The sequence below is a fragment of the Cervus elaphus genome, chromosome 12 (assembly GCF_910594005.1).
Source record: "Cervus elaphus chromosome 12, mCerEla1.1, whole genome shotgun sequence".
Taxonomy (NCBI): domain Eukaryota; kingdom Metazoa; phylum Chordata; class Mammalia; order Artiodactyla; family Cervidae; genus Cervus; species Cervus elaphus.
The window spans coordinates 70,610,404-70,628,438 of NC_057826.1; the positions used below are offsets into that span (position 1 = coordinate 70,610,404).

Consider the following 18,035-nt stretch of genomic DNA (forward strand, 5'->3'; position numbering starts at 1 on the left):
ATGTTGTCTTTAGTGTTAAAATACAATCATATTTCTGTTCTGTTTCCATACTCTACCAATTCATAACACAAAGTCGCCAATCCTTGTGGTTCTCCACCCCACATCCAACTTTGGGTAATTTATGTTCAAGTAGAATTGCTTTCAGGTCCGTACAACTGAGACCATGCTTGGCTGGTTTTGTCTGTTTGGTGTCAGCCTTGAATGCCTAGCCAGATTTCCCACTGTTGGTGTGGAGAACAGAGGAGAAAGAAGAAAATGCGAATGATGGACTTACCGAGATCCAGCTTTTGTAGTTCAGCAGTAATGCTGCCCTTAAGCAATAATGCAAGTTAGAAATGATTGGTATTCTCCACACTAGAGAACTGTTGGGATACTATCTTAAATGCCTCTCGGAAACAGATCTGCACTGCACACCACACAGACATGAAACCAAAATTTATTAAAATACCCTTAGCATATTTACAACTGGAAGCCATGAATGCAGTTCTCTGCAAGTTCCAAAAAAATAGAATTCTATCTCTTAAAACAAATTAACAGAGGTATCAACAGTAGGATAAATATAATCTTTCAGAGATAGATGTCTTTGAATAGACAATCTACATTTTCTAACCAATATATATATTATGTACAAAAATACAATTGATGTGGGGACCAAGTAATGTCAAGAAGGAAAAATATACACACAAACACATATATTCATTATGTACACATCAGTATTGATTCCTTCACCTTTTCTTTTTAAAAATAAATACTTCATTTGGTTTGCAAATAACATTTACAAGTTCAACTAGAGAGCATTTCTCAGTTTTGACAAAATTAAATATGCAAATTAGAAATACATATTTTTAAAAATTTAAAGGGAAAAAAATACCTGAATCCAATTAGCTTATTCCATTAAAAAATATCCACGAGTATGTAATGTAAGCGTTCATGTCTTTAAAGTGCCTTCTCATTTCTCAAACTGTCTTCATTATTGCATTAAAAATCCTTTAAGATTACATCTACAGATTGGTCTAATAATTAAACAGAGAAGTCAACTTTTTTCTGGGTCAAATGGTTGAATATTTAAGATACGCTTAAACTTTCTTTTTAAGTGCTTTCAAGAGGGTAACAGTTACTGCTGATCTGAAAATAACCACAAATTGTCAACATCCTGATCCAGCTTCATGAAGATGTCTGAATCATGAGTGGTAGTAAGAGCTGAGGGGCAATAAAAAGCCTGTGATTCAAAATATTTGCACAGAATTCAGTCACTTTGTCCAGCAGCACAGAGATTCAACACTCGAGTCTTACGCCTCATAGCTGGTGACCTGGACTGATTTATACATTTATCAAAAGAATGGTCCTTCATTAGACAGTTTTAAAGTAAAACTCTCTGGGAAACTGAGAAGGACTGGAACCACCCCTCTCCTCAAGCTTCTTAAAATAAAGTAGAATAATAATAAAAAAAAGAAATGTATTTTCCATCTCTTTTATGGATTTTTCCCTCTTTGCTTAAGTGATGAGGTGGTGCTGACATTAACAAGAAGCAGTCACAAGGCTGTGTCTCTCTTGGTGACAGCAGAGCTCCCTGTCCACAGGGCTGGGGGATGGGGCATGGGTGTGGGACGAGGGGGTGAGGGCTCAGGGGCACTTCAGGTGTCTGTGCGGGAAAGAGGGAGAGAAAGCTGGGTCCTGGAGAAACAGTCAAGGGAGGCAAACGTCACTGTGGGATGTGAAGGAAAGGGAGGCAATGCAGAAGTACTGAAAGGAGAAAAACGAAATGAAGCTTGATGCCAAAATGAACTTTAAACAGGCAGAGAGGAAACAGGAAGGTTCATGGACAACTGATCCCATGGAAGTTAATCTGATATTCAATGGAGTTATTTCAGCAAGCACAGGCCAGTCCACTGGTATGTACCTGCTTTTCCAGCACACCATCAAGCGTGGGCCAGTACGAGATACCGGGCACTCCCACTGCCCTCACACCTATGCCCTGAGCTTCCGTTGAAAGACTGCCCATGAAACAACCATGGCAACAGTCACCAGCTCCCTAACAATGCATTATATCAGCAAAACATTACACCCTGACCTTGTTCAAATTTTCCTTTTCTACTGTCTATTTTTCTCCCTCATCCCATTGCTTGCAATCTCATAAGGCAAAATGAAGACACATAACTGCAAGGATCAAATTAATTTTCGGAAACAGGATCGAGGGTGTTGCTAAGAAAATTAAACCCCAAAGGTCTTGAAATAATTTACATTTCTGTTAGGCCTGATTCTCATTAGGACACTGACTGACTTCATTCGGGTTCTGGGCATGCAGGCCACTACTGACTCTTCAGACCAAAGCACGATCCCCTAAATCAAAGCCCAGGGGCACTCTGCTTCCCGTGCTAGTCTAAATTAGAACTCGACGAAAAGGAAAAGACTATGATGAATCAACGACATGTTTTCTCCAAAGAATCTTAACAATTATTCAATTTCTAATTTTAAAAATTTCTTTTGAGGAATATCTTCGATTGTTTCTTTAAAGAGAAGTCCCCTCTTCTTAATGCTTATGTTCTTCAAAGATTCTACACCCTACTAACAGTAGGGTCACATTATTTGTATCTTGAGAAATTAAAGAATTGTAAAATTAATATTTGGCATAGATTTAGCTCAAAATCCCATGTGTGCCACCCTGGGCTAAGAGAATGGTCACTAGACTTTCCCCTCTTACCCATGGATTTGTTTCTAAAGGAAATGGACGTCTTTAGAGGATTTTGCAGGGGGCAATCTGAGCGGGTTGACACTTCATGCCTTGGTGGTCAGATGTGAAGGAATAAGATTATAGATAGGAACAAGTTGCCAAGAACAAAGGGGGAAAAATGAGCTACTTATAGTTCGCTGAAATCTATCTAAGATGTATAGATTATAAAGCTCTTAATCTCTTTGGGGGAGAACAGTATAATCTTTGTATGCTATGTATACAATTTTATATACTTCATGGAAACCTGGAATTCAAAAATCCATCCCAAGAGATCCCAGAAAGTTGTGCATCCCTAAATACACCTATCAACCATGTCATGGGGCAGTGGAGGATAACTTCCTTTATACTCAGTGGTCCATGGGACTAGCCTTTCCTTCTGGAAAGCTGACCCATATGAATAAACAAAAATACATTTGTTTCATGAGACAAGAGTGGAAGCAAGTCTGAGAAGAGAAAAGGGAAGGAAAGCATGTATAATTTTGCCAAAGATGTTGACAGACCTCTGGGAATGCATGCCTGAATACATTAGATTTTTTACTTGATATACTAAGTATAACACACTGCCAGCTCACACTATATATGGGGAGAAGTACTCATTCTCTTTTAAGACATTCTTACAGCTTCAAAGACAGAAGAACCCCTTGGTGTCTGCACGGGTAGAATTTAGGCAAACACTCAGCCTACAAAACAGCTTAAGGGTGGTAGAAGGTTGTTTATTCCATGGAGAAGAAGGCCAAGTTGCTGTGGGAAATTGGGCTCATTTGCATTTTTCTCACCCAGTGCTACTGAATTTCACACAAAGCATTAAAAAAAAAAAAAAAAACCAGCCCACAGAAGTCTATGAATAAGCTTTCAGAAAAGGAGATACAATGGAGATTCTTAGTATATTTAATATTAAAAAACAGAAAGTTATATGAGATGGAATGTAGAATAAATTAATGGCTTTAGCCACCACTCTATATAAAAACTTGAGATTAAACCAGTCTTCCCCAGATTATAGCGTGAAGAAGATATTCATGAACAAGTGTTCCAGAGACATAATACTCAAGAATGAGTTTGAGCTCTGACTAAAGTGAACCATCATGTCAGAGAAGGGAGGACAAGAAGAAAAAGGTGCTCTGTGTTACTGTTTATCACCAGGATGACTGAGAGAGGAGCTGGGGCTGGAGAGGAAATGAATCCAGAAGCACCACTGAGGACAGTCTGACCTACCAGATGAGGCTTGACTTGCCCCGCTAACCTCTTCATTGGTAGAAACCTCATGGGCACCTTAGGAGACAGAGACATCTTGCTGACATTTTTCTATCTTCACATTTCCAAGTCAGCTGTCAACTACAAAAATTTCCCAAATGCTAAGTTTATATCAGAGTGTTGATTAAGGGTCTTGGAAGAAATAAAACTACTGAACTGGATTCCAGTCTGACATGTTAATACTCTGGAATTCACTACTTCCCAGCAAAGCACTGATCTGGGAGGGTCTGGTAGATTGCCCGCTCCCTGGGAGGGGAAATGAAGAACTGTGAAACTAAATTTCAGTGCCTCTAACAAGGTGTCAACAACTGACGGGTTTGCAGAAATGACACAAAATGAGCCTCCGAGTCACATACAGCGATGTAAGTGAGCCCAGTGATGCCTGGATTCAATCACTAATGGAGTTATAAATACAATTATGTGAGTCTCAGGGAGCCAGACCCGCTGAGGCCTGTGCCAAAAGGTGCCTTTAAGTGACTTCTGCACCAATAACAGACAAGGTTCCATCCAGCCAGACTATTTCTCTCCATAGCTGGAAAATGGAAATATGATCAACCGAGTTATTTACATTTTGGAAAAGTTAAAAACTAGCCATTCATTTCAAATACTGTAGACTTGTCTGCACAGACTTGTTTCTCTTGTAGATTTCTTTATGATAACAAAGTAGCTGACATGAATGAAAGTTCATTTCTTTATTCAGTCCACTCTCTTTAGCTGTGTTTCTACGGTAAAAACCTGATAAATGAAGTGTGGTATTTATGGTTTTCTGGATGGTCCATCCATTTATGAACTGCTCTTACAAGAGAATCAGAGAAAGGAAATTTTAATTGTCTAACACTTCTTTCTCTACATACCACTTCTCTTTGTATGTGATTTTTCCAAAAATAAATTGTTCAGAGCAATACTTCACTCTCTTAAATCCACTCTGAAAATTGCCTGGTTTAGGCTGAAGTCTCAAGTGGGCAGTTAAGAGCTTTTGCTTTGTCCACACTCATCAGCCCTCACAGCTGTTCAAATTCTTATATGCTTAGGACCTCTACAATACTGGGTGTCACAGTATGTCCTTCTTTTGTGATTCAGGAACTAATTACTTTGTTGACTTCCAAATTTCTGATGCTTCTTTTCCCCTTCTACCTTTTGGTCTTTTTGTTTTAAAATGATGAGAACGGTCAAGATCAAAGAAAAATGAAGCTCAAATCTACTGGAGAGTCCTTGTTAGCAATTTTTAGACTATTTACACTAATTATAGAATGGGATATTTGATATTTGCATCAGTTATTTTGAGGGGGAAAGCTATGTTTTATTGACTTCTTCCTTCCTCTTCACACAGAAAACCCCAAATTGGTTTTATTTTTATTTGGCAAGGGTGGCAGTACTACAAAACAGACCAATTTAGAATATCAGGGAATGAAGTTCCCATGTCAATGTTACCGTCTGGTTACTGGGAAAGAGCCCACCGGTCTGCACTTTAATTCCCTTTCATATTCTGGCTGACTAGGTGCTGTCTCTGTGTGCAACGATCTATGTCAGTGACACCAGGCAAGAATGAAATAGAAATAAAACATCATGTCCAACAAAGACGTAAAATTAAAATTTCCCCATGCAGGTGGTATAATCTAGAGAGAGAGATGTGCAATCCCAGTCCAACAAGCAAATCTTTATCAAAAATACACTTACATATCTTTTGATACATCTGATCACAGTCTTGGAAGGACTGTACCAATGACTTCTTCACCTTGCTGAATACTACCAAAGAGTTTTATTCCTTCCTTTAATCTTCACCAACAGCATATGAGCTTTTAGGGAAATGCCTTTCCTTATGGTATTTATGAGAAAAGGAGGTGCATCAGAGCAGCTGAGCAGGTGTGTAGCTTCTACTATTCTCACCGGGACGAAAAGAGGACTGGAGACCGGAGTCAAACCTGGCATTCAGTTTCTCATCATGTTGCCCACTGTTTTGGCTAAAACATTTGAAGATGGAAGAGCATGACTGGATCTCTTTATTCTACTTCTCAGATTTCAGACTTTTTTCTTCATAATTCCTGGGTAGTTGCAATGAATGTTTAAAGAGATTTCATAGACATCAACTCAAGGATTCAAAAGGTAACTTCTGAGCAGCAGGTCTATCACCTTTGATTCCTGGGCCTTGACCATCACATCATTCATTTCTTCTTGGCTACCTTTTCCCTTTTTTTTTTTAACCATGCCTCTGCCCATAAACTGCCTCTTCTTGGGTTAAAAGGCATAGAGCACACCCCCTCCTCACTTGATCCTCAATACTTCATAGGCCTGTTTTTTACCTAACATGTTTGTATAATGCTTTTACGTCATATATGATATACTTGTGTGCTCGATGATTATGCAGGTTATGCAAGAATCTGAACTGCTATCCACTATGCCCTCAGCTTTAATGAATCTTAACTAGGCAGAGATGATGTTGTTATAAGTTAAGGTATTTCTCTGAATCTGACTAGTAAGTCAAATATGTCTGGTTAGACACAGAGTAGAAATACTGGCCACTGTCCCTCTTGTGCAGGCAGGGCTGTGCTAAGAACAGCCAGACATGCCCAAGCTGCTAAGTGTACCCCAACTACTTACTCCTGTGTAGTTAACACAATCTCAGCTGCATTTTGGATGGGTCATTCTCTCAGGGCCTCCAGGTTGTTTTAGATGGTCCACCTTAGACAAAGTCTTGTGAACTTTTACCAAGCATTGGGTCAAGTTACAAATGAGGGCACCGTCACACTGAAGTCCATGTATGGACTTGGGAGGGGTGTCCAGATACCTAATGCAGGATGCAAATTGGGTGAGAATCATGGGAGTCCTGCCATGGTGTCTTCACACACTAATGGTATATTGCACTCACCAGGTTTTCCCAACAGAGGTAGGCAAACTTTGCTCTTTAGAAAAGGTTTTATTTTACTGCCAATTTCTGGTCTGTCCACTAGAATGAAATCCAACTTGAGCATGGGTAAAACAGGTGCTTTTTCTTTTGTCCGATAATACTAGAAGGACTGTCACAGAGCATGGGGTAGCTGTAAGCAAGATTTGTTTCAAATTGAGGAATTTCTTAGGTCCTCACCATTAAGTGAAAATGAAGAGAAAAACAATCGAAGAAAGCAGTATGAAAGGCTTGCTCACAAGCAACTGCTATTAGTCATGTAAGTTCTTACCAGCTCTTCTGTTTTGCTTGTCTCATTCTTTTTTTTGGGAAAAAAACAAACCATGTTATTATATCCCCCTTTTAAAAAAATTATTAGAAAGAGTGGCTAGCACCTGCGGGAATATGGCTTTGTGACTAGATTTGATCCTGACTGCATTCCTGGGCATTGTATTAGGATATGGTGCTGCTTTAATTGGCTGTATCTATTATGGGGTCCCCGTGGGGGCTGATAACTAGCAGGCAGGTCCTGGGTAGACACTCAGGTACCTGGCAAGTTGAGAGATTCTGGCAAGATGCTGGGGCAAGGGGCAGCTCACACATGACCAGCAGATGGGGAAGGGTTTTAAGGTTTCTGCTCTTCTCTAGATGGTCTCCCATCAGTTGGGAGGAGAAAGCTTGGACCTCTCTCCTTTCAAGACTGAAACCTGATAGGCTTTGATCCTTACTTCAGTTCACCCCAAGTCTCACTTCTCCTCTCACAGCATAGGAGAGTGGTTTAAGGTAAAAATGTCAGGAGAGAGGTCCAAGGTGGTTTTCCTGTGACTCTAGAGGCAGTAATCACACAGGCTTCCAGGGTCAGAAAAAACTGCCTATTGAACTCAAAATTCAATATCAGTGTAATCACCTTCTTCCCATTTTGATGTAAAGAACTTTTTTTTCTACTCTCTCTTTTTGGGACATTAACCCCCACCCCCCTGCTTCAACCATAGGTCACATGTCTGTCAGTCAAGGTCATGATAAACAGCTGCAAGTAGCATTTTCTCTCTTGTCTAGACACTGCCTCCTGGGGTGCGTGGGAGAGGCCCAGTCATATTCAGTCCCAGAACCTGGTGTATAGCTAAGCTGCAGGTCAACATGGTGGATCCACTCATAGATGATTTGAGGTGTGAAATGTACTCTGACTGACACTGGGTCACTCATCAAAGCAGATGCTTTGACCCCAAGTCTGTTGCTGCTCAGTTATCATAGTTTTTTTTTTTTTTCCTTAAAAGAAAGGGTAGAGAATTCCTAGTGGCCTAGGAAACCTCAATGAACTGATATGAAAACAGAAGAATGGGTCTTGCTAAATGGCTGATGCCAACGACCTGTATTATAATTTGTTCTCCAGAAAGAAGTTTATGACTATTTAACCCCCTTCTCCATCCATGTATAAATCCATTTTCTGTTCTTTCTAGCACATGAAAAACAATGAAAAAATAACCATTTCTTGAGTGTGGGGCATACAGTCTTGGGCCTCTTAAAATAATTCTGGTAAGTCTCAACATTTTTGGCAAGAAGGGTGCTTCAGGATCTTGCTGCAATAGAATCAAAATTAAGATCAATAATCAAACCAGCAGGCTTGATTATTCTAAGGATCAAGGCTTGAACTTGCTCAAGGCAGCTGTCACAAAATATCCATCTCTTCTTCTGTCACAAGTTTACATATATCTTGCCTGGGTTAGAAAGCTTGAGGTCTCTGATTTAAAAAAAAAAGAAGAAGAAGAAGAAAAAAAACTCAAAAATCTTGGTAATTCTCTGGTCTTGTAGCAGAGCAAATTTTGGACCTTTGGAAGAAACAGTTCTCAAATATTTCTTCAGTGGCATTTCATTGTTGCTATGGCTTAACAAGGGGCTTCTTTAAGAAGGCACAGGGTGCTCAGAAAGGGATGAGCAAAATAAACATTGAGTGACATATCTTTTGAAGACTTCTTGTAGCATTGGTGTTACAGAGGATCATGCGGGTACTATGCCTCACCATCGTTGCTTTCCCACATCTCTGTGTTAGTTGGTGCTCACACTGGCTTCCTTCTGACGCAGTCTTTCCTTCTGTTATTTGAGACAAAAATTGAGTTAATTATTATTCCTTTTTCTAAATTTTCACCTTTCTCAAATTTTGGTATGTTTCTCAAATGTTGATCTATGATGCTGAATAGAGTTGGACCAAATGCCCTAGAAATGAGAGGACAGAGGCCTGGGGAAGGAGCAGTGGATAATGAGGGAAGAAGACAAAAATCTGAGTTGAGCCCACTGCCACCAAAAATATAGACATACCATATAAAGATGAGTGTACCGAATACGCCACCAAATGGGCACAGAATGTTTCCATTCAGGTAGGAGCTCTGTAAGCCAACCATGGCTGTCCCTGATGAAGTCGTAGGGCCCTGACTTCCCCGTTTCTCACTCAACATTCGCTGAGCTGCTGATGGGGTTGTTAGGAGGACATCATCGTTGGTTAACAGAAATCATCTCACTTATACCCCCACTTGGGTGGTCAAAGGATTTAAAGCAACTGGCAAAAGTATTAGTGAAGAATAAGGAAGCAAAGTAACTTCACTATTAGCAAAATACAACTAGTAAGTGGCTAAGCTGGGACTTGAACCTCTATGCCTTGGGTTCCTAACCATTCAGCTATTCCAACTGTATCGTGGAGATTCCTTGTGATCAGTATTGCCAGTGGGACTGTGGAGGACAGCTTCCCTTCATGGCTAGGAAGACACACTAGTCTGCTAGTTTCTATCCTAGGGAGAGCAGTCAGGGGACCAGTCAGCAGTCTGGTTCTGGTTTTTGCTATCCGTTTGAGAAGTGATCTCAGGTAGGCTGTATCTTTCTGCATCTCAGTTTTACCAACTATCAATAGAGGCTACTCCCTGCCCCTTTCTTTAACAAGGATAAGGAATTGGTGAGGGTAAAATGCGTCAACAAGTTCAGGAGAAGGGTACTTTGAGATGAAGGGGATCCCGGCGTGAGGTGCGATGGAGAAGGGTGTGAAATGGCAAGTGACTACACTTGGTTTATCGGGAAAGGACCGTGTTTGAATTTGCTGGCAGAGCACAAAGCCGGGTTTCGCGCCTTACTCTGTCCTCTCCTGTGTCCTTTCTTACCACGTGGAATCCTGGGATGGGAACTGAGAATACGTATACTACTCATCCTTCTGAGTTTTATCCCTAAGATTTAGGCCCACTCCTGGGTGCACCTCAGTTATAATGAAAAGTCTTGAGATTCTGATGAAAAATGCATCTCACCAGACTAGCCGTGGGGTTGATTTTCTTTGTCTCCACTTTCTTCTCTGCTGTTAACTTGCTGACTGATTCCTGAGCCATTTTCAATCTGAAATCAAAACAGGGAGTGGGGAGGAGAGAGGAGGAAAAGAAAAGAGGAGAAAAAAAGGAAAGAAAAAAGAGGTCAGGTTAAACAGAAATCCAAATGCTGTTGAATTAATCAGTTAGCAGTCTGAAATATAAGGGGTGGCTTTTCAGTGCTTTTCATTAAATTCAAACTCTGTGAGGGTATCTCCGCTGGGGTATCAAAGCTGATCTTCCTCCACTGACCGAGAAGCTCACTGAGATCTGCCTGGGAAATCTGTGCTTTAGGGACCAAGGTAAGAGTTTCTGATCTATGGAATACTGGATGGACTCCCTGCACTCTAAGGGCACACCCCAAGGCTATCTGGCTTGTGAGCCACTCAGCAGACAGGATAAAGACAATCTGAAAAACCAAAATTTTGGAGAAACATACAAAACTGCAAATATTAAAATCCACCAGAGAGTTCCCTGGCTGTCCAGTGGTTAGGACCTGGTGCTTTCACTGTCAGGGCCTCTGGTTCAATCCCTGGCTGGAGAACTAAGATCCTGCAAGCCTTGCAGCACAGAAAAAAACAATAAAAAATCCACCAGTTCACATCAAGAAAGTCAAAAGACAACCTACAGAATGGGGAAAATATTTGTAAATCATGTATCTGATAAAGGACTTACATTCAGATTACATGGATAGCTTACAAACTCAAATAAAAAGACAAATCACCCAACTTAAAAAATAGGCAAAATACTTGACTAGACATTTCTCCAAAGACAGACAGATGGCTCATAAGCACATGAAAAGATGCTCAACATCATCACTCAGAGAAATACAAAGCAAAACCACAAGGAGATACCACTCCTAGCCCCTAGGGATGGATAGAATTAAAAAGAAAGACAATAACAAGCGCTGGAGATGAGGATGTGAAGAAATCAGAATCCTTATACACTGCTGATGGAACTAGAGAATGGTACAGTCACATTGGAAAACAGTTTGGCAGCTTTTCAAAATGTTAAACATAGTTAGCATATGACCCAGCAATTCTACTACTTGGCATATAAATATATGTATATCCAAGTAAATGAAAATATTTGTCTATAAAAAATATATGTATGAATTTTTAGAGCAGCATTATTTAAAATTATTTAAAACAGCCAAAGTAGAAACAGTCCAAATTTGCATCAGCTGATAAATGAATAAACAAATGGTAGTATATTAACACAACAGAATATTTTAAGGAATGAAGTCCTGGACCATATTAAGGAATGAACTGCTGAATGAAAGCTACATCATGGGTGAACCTAAAAAAATCCATTTCATTAAAATAAATGAAAGAAGCTAGCTACAAAAACCCACATACTATATGATTCCATTTATATGCAATGTCCCGAGTAGGCAAATAAAAGAAACATAGAGTAGCAATGCCAGGGGCTGGGGGCAGTGGAGAAGTGGGAGTGACTGCTAATGAATAAGGCGTTTCTCCTAAAACTAGGGATCAGTGATGATTGCAGATCCTTGTGAATATATGGAAAACCACTGAACTGAACACTTTCAAAGGGATAAATTTTACAGCATGTGAATCATATCTCAATAAAGTTGTTAGAAAAAACCCAATTCCACAACATGACATTATTTTTTACTCAGTTTATCAATTCAACAAGGCAGTATTTTTCAACCATCAGATTGGAAAATCTAACAGTCAGAGAATGTCAACTGACATTGAGGACAATAATGGGTGACAAGGACCCAAAACATGTATGAGGGTGTGTAAATGTGTACAGCAAGCTTTGGCAGCATCAAGTGAAACTGAACACATACATACCCTATGAGCTATCAATTCCTCTTCTTGGGAGATACCCAAAAGAAAATGTTATCATTAGACACAGGGCTTTCATTGTTGCAATATATGCAATAATGAAAAATTGAAAACAACCTATTAATCAGGTTCAAGAGGATACAGGATAGATGATAAGAGCAAACAGTAACAGCTGACATTTACAGGGTGCATACTCTATGCTAGGTACTCTTCTACCCGCTTTATTTGAATTAAGCCATTTAATTCTCCCAACAACCCTGTGAGGTAGAAACTTTCACTGTTTGCATTTTATAGGTCTTAAGCACCATGCTGTCGTGCATGTGCTCGGTCGTGTCCAACTCTTTGTGACCCCACGGACTGTAGCCCATCAGGATCCTCTGGCCATGGAATTCTACAGGCACGAATACTGGAGTGAGTTGCCACTGCCTATTCCAGGGGATCTTCCCGACCCAGGGACTGAATTGGAGTCTCTGCATCTCCTGCACTGGCAGGCAGATTCTTTACCACTGAGCCATCTGGAAAGCCCAAGCACAGTGCAGTGATGCTTATATATTATATTCATTTAACAGAATACGGTAAAACTGTGAAAATGAATAAACTAAATCTGTGAACGAAAATTGTGGATGTCAGAAACATGATATTGAAAGAGTGACAAATTCTGCAGGGTGACAGAGTGAAGAGGCCATCTAGCCTGCTGGTGAAGTGCTCAGCTCCAGAGCCTGACTGCGGGATTAATTCTCAGCCCCAGTACTTATCAGCTGTGTGACCCTGGGCAAGTGACCTCTCTGTGCACCTAGAAAAGGAGATAACAACAGTGTGGGCTATGCTGGGTCACTGAAAGGACTGAGAAAGTGCTGCTCCAGGCAGAGTGTAATCATTCAACATATGTTCACTACTATTGTTACTGTGTGTGTGTTATGCCAACTTGTGTATATGCTGGGGAGTAGTGCCCACGAAAGACTGATCACAGATGCCTGCACCTGTATGTAAACATCTATTTATACTTATATGCAGACTGGAAAGAGACTAATTTCATGATAGAGGTTATCGCTAGAAAGATGGAAGAAGAGAATGACTTTGGGCAGTAGTATGTCTAAAGGAGAAGAGGGTGGCAGAGGATGAGATGGTTGGATGGCATCACTGCCTCAATGGACATAAGTTTGAGGAAACTTCTAGAGAGACTGAAGGACAGGGAAGCCTGGCCTGCTGCAGTCCATGGGGTTGCAAAGAGTCAGACACAACTTAGTGACTGAACAACAACAACAAATGTCAAATAAATTTCATTTTTATCCACAATATTTCATTTTCAATTATAAAATCTTAAAAGAATGTGGCAAAATGTTAACAATTTTAGGTGGTGGGAATATGGGTGTGTTGTGCTATCTTTAACATGTTTACCTAAAAATTTCTTCAAAAATGTTTTATGTTTTTGAATGTCTTTGTTTTAAATGTCTGTATTTTAAAAATATCTTCAAATCAAAGACATAAAAAAATGAACATGCTTTTTTTCAGGGCCTCAAATCTGAATCTTTTACTCATTACTAATCCCATACCTGCTTAATACTGAAGAAGTGGCTGAGCGCCTTAGCTCGTTACTTCATTTTGCACAATTTGTTTGAAATACACACTTCATAATCCAATCTCCCTGCCCACATGCACAAGTTAGTTCAATGAATTCAACATGCTGACTTGTGCATCAGAAAAGGAAAATGAGACAAAGATGAGCAATGATTTATGTAACCCAAGAAATGCATATGCAGAGCTGCCGTGAGAAGAAGCTCTGGCATAGGTCTGACATATATACCACACTGCCTACTAAACTTTTCTGCTTGTAGCAATAACTGTCACCATACCCACATAAGAAAAGAATGCACTAGAAGGATCAAATCCTGTTCAGACTGCATTGGAGACCAATCAGTAAGGGATCTGCAAACAAGATGAGGCCATGGTTTGTAGCATCTTCTTTCCTTGGTTTTCTCCAGCAAGATCTGTTTTCAACAAGAGCACCTATTGTTCATCCTTTAATCCCAAATCCAATGGAATCGCTTGGAATTACTATTCCTCCTGCAGCTCCCTAACTTTTAGGAAATTTGAGGGTTATCTTTTGCTTAAGTAGTTCCTTTTCACCTTAGAATTCTGATCTCTTCTTCCAGAATCGGTCTTCTACCATGATCTAGGCTCAGCATTGCCTCCCCCGATTCCCATACTTCTTAGTAGTTCTGCAATCACTTTCCATGTTCTCTCAGTATCCGGGGGGGATGGTGATTGGAAAAGGGGAGTTAAGTAAACTGGGAGATAACCTAAGGTCCTGTCCCCACTGCTAACCATTTCCTATTGCTCTGTGACTGTTCTGTAGACTGAGGCTCTCATGCATACCCCACGTTTCCGAGGACAATTTCGAGCTCGGTGATTCTATCTTGCTATTCTCTAATGATTCTCATTCTCATTATGATGTCTCCCTTTCAGAGGGCACTCTAAAAAATCAGAAAGGACTGAGAAGAATCAAACCTTGGTACAAAGTAGATTCAGGATCAGTGAGGCTTGATTTTAACTCCAACTCTGCCAGTTGTTAGACAACTTGGAGTGAGTTAATCAACTTTAAGTTTCTATATATATACATATGTATCATATATGTATGTGTATGTGTGTGTCTATGTTAGCTGCTCAGTCATGTCCGACTCCTTGACCCCATGGACTGTAGCCCACTGGGCTCCTCTGTCCATGGAATTCTCCAGGCAAGAATACTGGAGTGCATAGCCATTGCCTTCTCCAGGGGATCTTCCTGACTCAGGGATCAAACCTGGGTATTGTGCATTGAAGGCAGATTCCTTACAGCCTTAGCCTCACAGGGAAGCCCCCAAACAAACAAAAAACTGCAATCATATATACATAACATTAATTACATGGTGTTTCTGTGAGGGTTAAATTAATTAACATATCTAGATCAAACTGCCAACATCCGTTGGATCATAGAAAAAACAAGGGAATTCCAGAAAAACTTCTGCTTCATTGACTATGCTAAAGCCTTTGACTGTGTGGATCACAACAAACTGAGGAAAATTCTTAAAGAGATGGGAATACCAAACCACTTTACCTGCCTCGTGAGAAACCTGTATGCAGGACAAGAATTAACAGTTAGAACTGGACATGGAACAATGGACTGTTTCAAAGTCATGAAAGGAGTACGCCAAGGCTATATATCATCACCCTGCTTATTTAACTTATATGTACAGTACATCATGCAAAATACCCAGCTGGATGAACCACAAGCTGGAATCAAGATTTCCAGGAGAAATATCAATAACCTCAGATATGCAGATGATACCACTCTAATGTAACAAAAGAGTAACAAAAGAACCTCTTGATGAAGGTGAAAGAGGAGAATGAAAAATTGGCTTAAAACTCAACATTTAAAAAGCTAAGATCATGACATCCAGTCCTATCACTTCATGGAAAATAGATGGGGAAAAAAATGGAAACAGCGATAGACTTTATTTTTTGGCACTCCAAAATCACTGCAGGCAGTGACTGCAGCCATGAAATTAAAAGACGCTTGCTCCGTGGAAGACAAGCTATGAAAAACCTAGATAGTGTATTAAAAAGCAGAGACATCGCTTTGCTTACAAAGGTCCATATAGTCAAAGCTATGGTTTTTCCAATAGTCATGTATGGATGAGGGTTGGGCCATAAAGAAGGCTGAGTGCCAAAGAATTGTTGCTTCTGAACTGTGGTGTTAACTGAGAAGACTCTTGAGAGTCCTTTGGATTGCAAGGAGATTCAATCAGTTAATCCTAAAGGAAATCAGTCCTGAATATTCATTGGAAGGACTGATGCTGCAGCTGAAGCATCTTGATGCCACATGATGCAAAGAGCCGACTCACTGGAAAAGACCCTGATGCTAGGAAAGACCGAGGGCAGGAGGAGAAGGGGGCAACAGAGGATGAGATGGTTGGATGGCATCACTGACTCAATGGACATGAATTTGAGTAAACTCTCGGAGTTGGTGATGGACGGGGAGGTCTGGCGTGATGCAGTCCATGGGATTGCAAAGAGTCGGACATGACTGAGCCACTGAAATGAACTAAACACCTAATAAAGGATAACCATTAAGGAATCTTCCCTCACAGAGATAAAGGAACTCCTGAAGAATGCATGACAATAGTTTCTGACTATAAATAGTATTAATGGAGCTGCTAGTTAAATATTATCTTGCAATAATATTATTTACATGTATTCCGAAAGCAAACCAAATCAACTAATGCTATTATCCAGAGATTCAGCAAACCAAGGAACTCAATTCAACTTTTTCTGATCTGAACACAGATTTTAAAAGTCATAATGAGAAGCTATACTTTGATGCAGGCATGACATACATTTCTCAACCAAATAAATCAGTTCAGTTCAGCCACTCAGTTGTGTCTGACTTTTTGTGACCCCATGAACTGCAGCACGCCAGGCTTCCCTGTCCATCACCAACTCCCAGAGCTTACTCAAACTCAACTCCATCCAGTCAGTGATGCCATCCAACCATCTCATCCTCTGTTGTTCCCTTCTCCTCCCACCTTCAATCTTTCCCAGCATCAGGGTCTTTTCCAGTGAGTCAGCTCTTTGCATCAGGTGGTCAAAGGACTGGAGTTTCAGCTTCACCATCAGTCCTTTCAATGAATATTCAGTGTTGATCTCCTTTAGGATGGACTGGTTTGATCTCCTTGCAGTCGAAGGGACTCTTCAAGAGTCTTCTCCAACACCACAGTTCAAAAGCACCAATTCTTTTGTGCTCTGCTTTCTTTATAATCCCACTCTCACATCCATACATGATTATTGGAAAAATCATAGCTTTGACTAGACAGACCTTTGTTGGCAATGTCTCTGCTTTTTAGTATGCTGTCTTGGTTGGTCATAACTAATCTTCCAAGGAACAAGTGTCTTTTAATTTCATGGCTGCAGTCACCATCTGCAGTGATTTTAGAACCCAAGAAAATAAAGTCTGTTACTGTTTCCTTTGTTTCCCCATCTATTAGCCATGAAGTGATGGGACTAGAAGCCATGATCCTAGTTTTCTGAATGTTGAGTTTTAAGCCAACTTTTTCACTCTCCTCTTTCACTTTCATCAAGAGGCTCTTTAGTTCCTCTTTGCTTTCTGCCATAAGGGTAGTGTCATTTGACTATCTGAACTTACTCTTATTTCTCATGGCAATCTTGATTCCAGCTTGGGCTTCATACAGCCTGGCATTTCGCATGATGCACTCTGCATGTAAGTTAAATAAGCAGGGTGACAGATGCACTCCTTTCCTGATTTGGAACCAGTCTGTTGTTCCATGTACAGCTGTAACTGTTGCTTCTTGACCTGCATACAGATTTCTCAGGAGGCAGGTCAGGTGGTCTGGTATTCCCATCTCTTGAAGAATTTTCCACAGTTTGTTTTGATCCACACAGTCAAAGGCTTTGGTGTAGTCAATAAAGCAGAAGTAGATATTTTTCTGGAACTTTCTTGCTTTTTTGATGACCCAATGGATGTTGGAAATTTGATCTCTGGTTCCTCTGGCTTTTCTAAACCCAGCTTGAACATCTGGAAGTTCATGGTTCACGTACTGTTGAAGCCTGGCTTGGAGAATTTTGAGCATTACTTTGCTAGCCTGTGAGATGAGTGCAACTGTGCAGTAGTTTGAACATTCTTTAGCATTGCCTTTCTTTGGGATTAGAATGAAAACTGACCTTTTCCAGATAAGTAAATAAGAAACTATTTCAACTTCAAAAGAAGATTGAATCTATTTCCTCACAATTTCCTCAAGTTTCTTTGATGTAAGTATCATAAATAAAATTTACATTTCAAATTATAGAATTTATGAGTAAATATATTTTTTCACGTTAACCCTGTTTTTCTCATAACCAAAATAACTCTTGTTCCTTATAGGAAAATTCTATATTTATACATGAAAGGATTATATTTTCAAATTATATTACATAATTAAAAGTATAAAGAAAGAGCAAGGCTTACTGGCCATTTAAATACTTTTCTG

General features: G+C 40.0%; 1 protein-coding gene across 2 annotated transcripts in view; it reads right to left on the reverse strand.

Annotated features, from left to right (window-relative positions):
• Positions 1 to 420: 420 nt before the first annotated feature.
• The window catches only part of FMN1 (formin 1), a 437,633-nt gene continuing 420,018 nt past the window's right edge, over positions 421 to 18,035 (reverse strand). For both annotated transcript variants that reach the window (XM_043919297.1, XM_043919298.1), the window contains 2 exons: positions 10,148 to 10,232; positions 421 to 8,951 (listed from right to left, as the gene is read on the reverse strand). In XM_043919297.1, the coding sequence (XP_043775232.1) occupies positions 8,907 to 8,951; positions 10,148 to 10,232 (130 nt within the window). In that variant the 3' untranslated portion in view covers positions 421 to 8,906. The remainder of the gene's footprint in view (positions 8,952 to 10,147; positions 10,233 to 18,035) is intronic.